We start from the raw sequence: 9,467 nt of genomic DNA on the forward strand, positions 1-9,467 counted from the left end.
CATTAAACCAGACTGTGGGACAAGGACAGAGCTGTGTGCTGGTTTCCCTGCTCTGACACCCACTTCCTCACTCTGCCTCGATGCTTACTCCTGTCTTGGTTTAACTCTTGACATCTGCTTGGACACTCTAAAATGTTATAGGAAGAGGCTCTATTAATATAACAAGAACATTTAACAGATACAATTCCAGGTTTCGACAAACAGAATTCCAAAACATTAACTCAAAAGTTTAAGTCTCTCCTGTAGATATTCCACCAGTATTTGGCACAGGTTACTGTAAAGGTTGCCATATCTCATAGAATCATGGAACTGGGCTGGAAGGCACCTTGAAGATCATACAGCTCCAAGCCCCCTGCCACGGGCTGGGATGGCACTCACCACGTCAGGTGGCTCAGGGCCCCTGGCTCAGCCATCCTGGCCTTCAACACTTCCGTGCATGAGTCCTCCACAAATACCTTTGTTCCTGTTACACTGGCTGCATTACTCTGCCCTTCTGATTTTTACTTTTATGATTTCTGGCATTTGACACCATAGAAAACCGGTGATCAGAGAAAAGAATGGAAATTCAGATAGTTTGTATCTATACACTGACAAATGGATTGTTAAACTTGTGTAACATTTGGAGAATGCTTTTTTTATTCTTCAGATGAGATTTGTTAGCAGGGGATTGGAAATGCACTGTGATCCTTCACTAGTTTATTTCCTCTCTCTGTAGGTTTTTTCCCTCACTCTTCCCCCCTCTCTTCTGATTTTTAAATCAGAAGAATTACTTAAGAGAATGAAAGTATTTTTGATCATATGAGGCATTTTCTTTTCACTGAGATGATGGCAGCTGAGACAGGATTGGAAGCAGCGTTACAGGAATGGTGACAGCAGGTTACAAGCTTTTGTAACACCTTTGTGATCTAGGAAGGGAGCACCCACTTCAGCCTCGTGGGGAAAGAAGCGTCTGCACATTCTGTTCACTCATGTATTTTGATTTGATGAAGGGAAGGAAAAGTATTCCCCCAGTGAGATTTCAAATGAAGGTACAAACATAGAGTTTTCTCACCCCACTTATTCCAGGGAGAGAAATTTCCAATTTCTTGGCAAATCAAGAAAGTATATCTGGAGGGGGTCTAAACCTAAGTGCTGCTTTTCCTTTCCTTAGAGTTTGCAGGTACTCCCCACAGAGCAGAAGGCTGCAGTCCAGGAAGCCACAGGGAACTGCTCATGGCACTGTTTTTCTCTGGGAGACAGTAACACCACCGTGATTAGAACACAGCCAGCCAAACAAAGCACAGCACACCAGGAATCCCTATTTGTGCAAGGGAATACTGGAGGAGACAATGCACTAAAGCTTTAGGAGCGTGGAGTCTTTTACTTTGCCTCATATGTAATTTTTTTTTTTTTTGGACAACATGAAGCTCATAAACACTCAGAGCAGATGGTGTAACATACAGCAACAGGAGATGGAGCTTATTAGCTGTCGCTTCCTTCCGCTAGTCCACAGCCCAGAAATCTGAAGGACCTTTAAATCACCCTCTACTGAGCTGAGTCCCTCTCAGGAAACAGCACAAAGGATAAACTGTGTGCCCTTACACAGACATCACTTCATTATGCTTCAAGGCTGCTCTAAAGCACACAGGTACATAACATGCTTCAGTTCTCAGATGATTTTCTAAAATTAGCAAAAAATACTCCAACATTAAAAGTCTAAGCATCTGGCATTTGTAAAAAAAAAAAAAAAAAAAAAAAAAAAAAAAAAAAAAAAAAATCCTAATAATACAAAATATCTTAACTGTTTTTACACTAACCCTGTCTAGTAACAGCATTTTACCAGAAGTCTTCTATTTTTAAAAAAATTTTCTTCACTAAATCAGAATTTCAAGGAAAGTGCTTGCAAAAATCATTGGTTTCATTTGTAAACAGCCTGCTCATAACTTCCTCTTATAGTGCCCAGGAATGCTTCAAACACCTTCCACAGCAGCTCAAGGCACAGCTCTGAAATGATGCAGCTTAAAGGTTAAAAAAATTCCTTCCTTCATTAACCAATGAAGCTCATCATAAAGAAAACACAGGGAACAAGAGAAGTAACTACACCTAGCTGAAGAGTTCCAAACCACCATATTTCTAAAAGGCTGCATAGCAGTAGTTCTCTTCAGAGCATTTTTTTTCCTTTTGACATTCTTTTTCCTATCCTCAAAACAAATGATCTCCCTTTCAGCTACAATCACAAAAATATGCATTTCACCGTGTGCTGTTTACATGTCAATAAACAGCCAATGTAATATATTTTCTTTTGAGTCTTTATCACCTGAGTACTAAATGGCTGCCAAACATCTAACTGGCAGGTGGAGTGATAGTGAACTGTAACACCCAGTTCCACTGGCCACCAGGTTACCACAGGAACTCTTAATACCACTGGTTATATATGCCACCAGGTTACCACTGGACCTTCTTAATAGCAAGAGACTTGGGGTGCCCCCCAATAAAATTTTTCCCTTCACTTACTGCTCTTTGTGGAAGTTCATGAACATAGACTCCTAAATTCACCCAGATAAGTGCTCCAAATCTCTATCAAAACAATGAAAAATCACTCTGCAGGCATTGGTTTCCTCTGGGAAAGCTCCCAAGACTTATGGTTTGTTAGTTTTTTATTCTAGTGTTATACATAACAGATTAAGGGGAGAATCTAACACAGGCTTTTTTCACCTTTACACACCATTTAAAAACAAGGTAATTGTAACTAAAAGCACATACTACATACAGCTCAGATTCAACTCTCCACAGCCCTGGTACAGACATAAAGCAGATCTGCTGTCCTGAGTGGATTTACATAATTCTGGGATCAGAGTAGAATATGATTATTACATAAAAAGCTTTTGCTGCTTCACAGTTGACAAAACACCACCATGACATTTTCCTGACAGGACAATTTCCTAGCAGTGCTTGTCAGCATGCTTTTTATTTATGTCTAGGACGACCAGTAAAACTGGTTTTGACTGGTCATATGATATTAAGAGTTACACGTGTTTAAATCTTCCTTCCTAGTAAGCCGAAAATTGCTGAACTTCAATGCATAGCAAAACAGACCTCCTATTGCTGCCCCTCAGAAGTAGTTTTCCCTTCTAGGGAACAAAAGTGCTTTTCAGCACAGAAACATTTCTGTCGCCTCTGTATCCTCACCGTTGCTGGGATGTACCAAAGGGCAGAAAGGGGAAATGGATGGCAACAACAGAAAGCTAAAAAAGAGAGGATGAGACAGAAGTGGCCTTAGGCTGCAGAGCTTTCTCACACTGCGACCCAGGACTCTCCATGAAGTCAATGGAGTTCATTTGATGAAGACTTTGAACATTTAGCTGCATCTGTTTACCTATTGTTCCTGAAGACAATTTCATATGCGCTTTTCAGAAAACATTAATCATATCACTAATCTAGAGCTTTTGTCCACAAAAATCGTTTCCTTACTTTTTAATAGGCCAATTCTTTGTGAGGCATTCTGTCATCTCCTACAATACTAGCAATGCTGATTTTCTCACACAGATTTACCAGAAATTATTTGCTGTTGGATTCTCCTGTGAGGAATAACTCCATTTTGTCTTGCCCATAATGCAGTTCAATATACTTATCCTGCCAGGAAATGAACATTTGTCTAACCAGAAATTTACTGCCATATGCTCATATTGTTAACAATCAATAAAGTTTATCATGCCAATGACTCGATCCCAGATGATTATCCTATCAGGAATTCATTCCTCTAAACTAGTGTTTTCTTACAAATCTATAATTAACCTAAAAGCCAGAAAGCTTTTCTGTACTGCCAGTATTTGTAGAGAACAGCTCCTTTCATATTTGCTTTGGTGGAAACAGAGAAAGCTGTGGGAGAAAACAGTTCTAATTATGTAAACATGTCACAAATAAGCTTGAGATGCAATCTATGTATGGTGCATCTATAAGAACTTTCCTCACAGCCAGGTCCATCAATGATTTTCCTAGAAGAGCAACATTTCTGACAACTTCTGCCAATTCTACTCAATCTCCTTCAAGGACAAAACAGTATGTTTACCAACTCTTCCAAGAATTAATTTACTCTGTTTGCCAATATCTCCAAACTATATGATACTGGGTCTGCCAAGAATTTACTTCATAGGATGATCTTGCAGGTTTACATATCTTCAGACAAGCAGGATTATGAACTTCCAGTTACAAAGAAAATGCATTTTTAGATATACACATTATGTGTTTAGCACTGACTCTTCAGGAGTCAGCGATGCTTTGCCAGAAGAGGTTTTTCTATCTGCTCACATTGAGTTGTTAGGCCAGTAAAATTTAGTTGGGCTTTAAAAAGTTTGTGTTATTTGGTAAATCTCAAATTGTCAGATAACTGCAAGCTTCTGATGCAAGTAACACCAGACACAGAATTCAGCTGGCACTGGACTCTGTATAAAGGGCACCAGTACTAAACCTGAAGAACAGCATGTAAAAAAACTGCTTGATCAATAGATCAATTCTGCAGTTATTTGGGGATTTTTTCATTCGTGTTTTTCCTACAGGACCTGCAAAACCACCCAATTAATATCTCTGAAGTGTAATATTTGAGATACAATTTCAGGAATTGCAAAGAGTAAAAAATACTGACACAGTTAAGTATTCTATATTTGGATACTGTTTTCAATGTTTGCTATTTGTATGATCACACAGTGTTTCAAACTGACACAAAAAAAAGTTTTGCAAAACACTAACAGTGCTTTTTCAATTCTGTAGGATGAACTCTTGAGATGCTTCCTTTAAGTTCGTGTCAGGTAAAGTTCTGGTTTAATACAGATTGTCCATATATGCAAACATATAATACCTATGATTTTACATAATCTTAGATTTGTATTGAAGGTTTTCATAGAAATAATTCCTCAGTATTGACATTAATAATGAAATAGACAAACGGTTTATAACAAAAATCTTCACAGAAATGGCTGAGATACAGCAGTATTTTGTGCAACAAATCACATTTTACCCTAAAGCTATTTACTAAATTCAGATGACTGCCCAGTCTAATTTATACAACCTAACTTGCTTAAGTAGCCAATACCAATTCTTTGAATTTTCATAAACATCTGAAGTGCTGATTCTTCTCACAAAACTAACTAGATCAGTACTCACACCCCTACACTCATTCCTGTTCAAAGTTTCTCTGCACTAATTATTTTCTTCTGACATAGTTCTTTCTCACACTCCATCATTAGAGCTCCTTGGAATGCCATCTCACAGTCATCATTATCACCCATGCAGGACTGTTACTGTGTGTCTGTTTCTCACCTATTCTCACACCTTTCCAGGATGAAGTTCATGGGTATTATCCTCACTGTGCACTCTGTTAATTCACCACACTCAGGGCACTATTTCAGCTGTAGCTAGAGAAGAATGTTATGCCATTAAAGAAGAGCATTACAGCACTAACTGGGGACACAACCTTTGATGCCCCACCAGCCTTCATAGGTAGAATCATTTTATGCAGGTCTCCAGCACTGGCATGGTACAGCACTCCTTGCAGAACAGTCCCCTCTGAAAAGGGGGTGCTGTGGTTTTGCTTCTTTAATCTCTTTTTTCTAGATTCTGAAGATGTGCCAAACATCTAGAAAAATCTTGTTAAAGATTCTGATGAGGCATTTTAGAAAAGAATGGATTAAAAAAAAATCCATTTACAGATTTATGGATTATTCCAGATTCATAGTTAAAACCTGAACCTTCTTCCTGGTGTTGACTAAGTAACGACCAAGAACCACCAGGAACTTCCAGGTCCCACACTACGAAACCTGGGATCCTTTTGGAAATACTTTGATTGCACTAGAACTGCAATCATATCTGCCTGAAGTCTGAAATTTTACACTCAGCTTTACAAACTCTTTTGCTCTTTGAATTTTGAGCACCACCAGTTTTATGTTTCAAATTCGCGCTGCTTGCCAGGCCAAATATTCAGGTTCAATTTGTGGCAGAGAAAAAGCATGATTTAAATGACTAGAAAGATGTCAGGATGAATTCCTGAGAAGCCAAATGGATAAACTTGGCAGTGCAATTACAATATCAGTTATTCCAAACTGAATTAATTACATAAGACAAGAGAAAACTGTGATTTCTAGTACAGGTTCAACTCCATCTTTACAAATCAGTGCACATGAATAGGATTTTAAAAAAGTTTGAGGTTAATAACACAATATTAAATAATAATATACTGACCTACACAATTCAGGGAAGAGGTAAGGAAACATTTAAGAGCTGCCCTGTATATTGGCAAAGTACTCTTAGAAGGTTAAGTAATTTTTCTAGAAACGTGGACATCAAGCCTCATCCTGCAGTTTGAAGCAGTAAAAGATTGTCTTTAGTCCAAAAAGAAATATACCAGTGTTTGAAAAATAGAAGGTCTGAAAATTCACATAGTAGCTTATAAAAATTAATTTGAATGAAAATTAATTTGAAAAATCTTGGGGCATATAACTTCAATAAAATAATCATACAACATGAGTGCAAAATACTTCCCCTGGTCTGCACACACACATAACTCATTCCTTACAGGTCACTCCTGAATAACTGAGCTAAGTTCACGCCTGACAACTTCTTACAGAAATGCACACTAATTTGGCTATTTCTCCAATATTATTAATGTGATTGCTTTCAGAGGCAATGTTCTGGAAGAATAAATTCAGCATGACACAGAGGCTGGTTTCTGATGCCTACAGTAGAGACTGCCAGCCTTTAGACGTGCCCAAGGCAGTGATGCTGCAGCTGACAGAAATATCAATATTCACACTGCCTGGCACTGCAGAGCCAGCAGTGCCCCTCAAGGCTAGGTCCATGCTGAGGTTTTGCTCCCACAGCCACAGGTACAAGAACAAGGGAGCTGCTCTAAGGAGATCTGCAGGAACGTTTGCACCATCCAGAGGTACAACAATACAGCCATATCTCAGTTAATTAAACTCTCATAGCACGTTCAAAATAAGGTCACAAACAACAAACAAATCTGTTTTCTAAACTATCCTCTGTTAAAATCTATGTTTATGACTTTTTCTTCCCAAAAATAGCAGTTTTGTAACTCTTTGGAGGGAATATATGCACACAGATAGAGGCAGCCAAGTATTATTACTCCCATGAATTACTGGTACATTCAGACAACACCAGTATGATGGGTGTAACTTGAAGCAGGATATCTGCAGTAAAAACCAAAAATGCTGCAATAGCTATGTAGCACAGCTGTTCCAAATTTCACATTAATTTGCACATCACAGAGAAGACAAATTTTCCATCTTCAAAAAACCTATTTTTCATTTCCTTGTAGAAATATATAATTACTTTTATCTTCAGAAGATTGAAGAAGGCTTTTCTGAGTAAGCAGTGGGGGTTTGGGGGTAGGGTGTATGTGTGATGTGGCTTGTTTGAGGATTTTGGGTTTGTTTGTGTGTTTTTAAATAAACACCTCAAGTTTTAGCTGAGAAGTTCTGGCCACCCTTTAATGTAATTTAATCACTTCCTTGAAGAGCAGGGAGTGACTGGTTCTGGCACCCTGCTGTTGTTACCTTTGAGGGGACAGGACTCTCATTGCTTCTGACACACTGATTCCTACAAATATTCTCCCTGTCCCACCACCCTGCCTGGACTGGGGACAGAGCTAAAAGCAGCAGTTAAGCCTCTTCTATGCATTGTGTACAAAAAAAGCAGCACATGGGTTTACAGAGTCTGTCAGGAAATGCTGCAGTAAATTCTACTCATTCCTTCCATTTCTTTAGTCTTGGTCTTTAGCTTCTGTCTCCAGTCAAAGCTTTTCCTAACCTTAGTTCAACTATCATCATTGTTCAAATATTTGTCCTAATGATGCAAAAGGCTAATACAGAAACTTAACTCTTGTTTGGTTTTTTTTCTTACAATACTCTAATTAACTTCAGTTTTTAAATTACTGGACTATTTATATGATTAGAAATGTTAAGAGAATTGTTGTATCTGAATTAATTCACAGGCTTTGCAAGCACATGCAGAGATAGCCTGCAGCCTCAATGTTGATTTTATAGCAAAACGCACCCAACATATGCAAAGACAGTAAATAATTAATCACTCAACATCACTAAGAAGAGTAGCTCCTACTAAAGAAAATATTTGTCTGTAGCTAGCATGTGATGATTTCTAAAATAGCAGTCAGTCCATCCTGCTGAAAAAGCACTTTATCTTCAATAAAAAAAATCCTAATTTTCTGATATTACAGGATGATTAAAAGTAGGTGAAAAGTGTGTTGATACTATGAGACTTTGAGAACAAAATGATTGCCCCACTCCTGATATTGTTTCATAATGCATAATCAGGAAGTAATAATCATAATTAGTAGATAAAATAAATTATTTACCTTGTGTGGACTGGTCAATGGCTTTTCTTTTTCTGCTATGACTGTTATAGTTAAGTCTTAGCTCTTGGCTATATTCATTCAAAGTTTCTCTTGAGTCATAGGATTGCCTTTGCTTTCCCCCATCTTCACTTTCATCTGAAGAACTTGTGTAGGTTAGATCCACCTCATGTTTAACTTTTGACAGTGGCTGGTAGGGTTTGCAGTCCATCTGCTCCATCTCTGATTAAATAGGCTCAAAGTCATGAAAACAAGCAACTGGAATGCCTTAAGGAAACAGTCCTAGAAAAAAACAACAACAATAATTCATTTCAGACATACTATATACTTTTAGGTCAAAAAGGTCCATTTTTTATTTATATAGACCAATTAAATTTCATTAATATCACTATAATCCAGGAAAGAAACTGAACATGTAATATTTTACTGTTTGGGCTTTTTAAAATAGAATTAAAATAACAGCTACTTGAAGGAAGAAATCAAAACCAAATCTTAAACACTGTCCTACAAGACCAAGCAATAACTGTATCTTATATATAAAATATATTACAACAACTTATATTTGATACCAAAGATGGAACTATTTCCCTAAAGGGATGTGTATTCATCTTAAAATCACATTTTATGTCTTTTAAAATACGAAATCTAGAAAGCAGAAAGGTCACTTTTTTGAAATATTCTCCTGTGACTTACATTACATGTAAACAAGAAGAGACTTCAGACATTAGAAAGCCACCATTTTTTTAAAAAATAAAAGTATACCCCACTGTTACTCCAGAAGAGCATGCAATGCTTCAGAAAACACCATTTTCTTTTAGATTTTGAGGACATTTCAACAGGAAGAAGTTTCTACCTTGCAGTACAACCCCTTTTCTTCCCCTCCATCTCCCATCTGAATTTCTGCCCACACAGGGGCTTACACAAATCCTCAGTGGAAGCTTCCAAACTGCATCCTGAGTTTTGTGTATTTGTACAATGATGCTCAAATCCAATATCCTTAAAATCACATGCACTGCAGCTGCAAGTGCTACTGGGGCACTTGTCCTGTATCCTTGCCTTCATTAAGCTGTTTCCATCACTAAATCTGAGACAAACTCTGGGATAA

General features: G+C 37.7%; 1 protein-coding gene across 4 annotated transcripts in view; it reads right to left on the minus strand.

Annotated features, from left to right (window-relative positions):
• TENM1 (teneurin transmembrane protein 1) overlaps positions 1 to 8,582 on the minus strand; it is a 225,769-nt gene extending 217,187 nt beyond the window's left edge. For all 4 annotated transcript variants that reach the window (XM_041485140.1, XM_041485142.1, XM_041485143.1 and 1 more), the window contains exon 1: positions 8,366 to 8,582. In XM_041485140.1, coding sequence (XP_041341074.1) covers positions 8,366 to 8,582 — 217 coding nt within the window. The remainder of the gene's footprint in view (positions 1 to 8,365) is intronic.
• Positions 8,583 to 9,467: the final 885 nt, after the last annotated feature.

The sequence above is a fragment of the Pyrgilauda ruficollis genome, unplaced genomic scaffold (genome assembly GCF_017590135.1).
Source record: "Pyrgilauda ruficollis isolate IOZ18807 unplaced genomic scaffold, ASM1759013v1 scaffold7, whole genome shotgun sequence".
Lineage (NCBI taxonomy): Eukaryota > Metazoa > Chordata > Aves > Passeriformes > Passeridae > Pyrgilauda > Pyrgilauda ruficollis.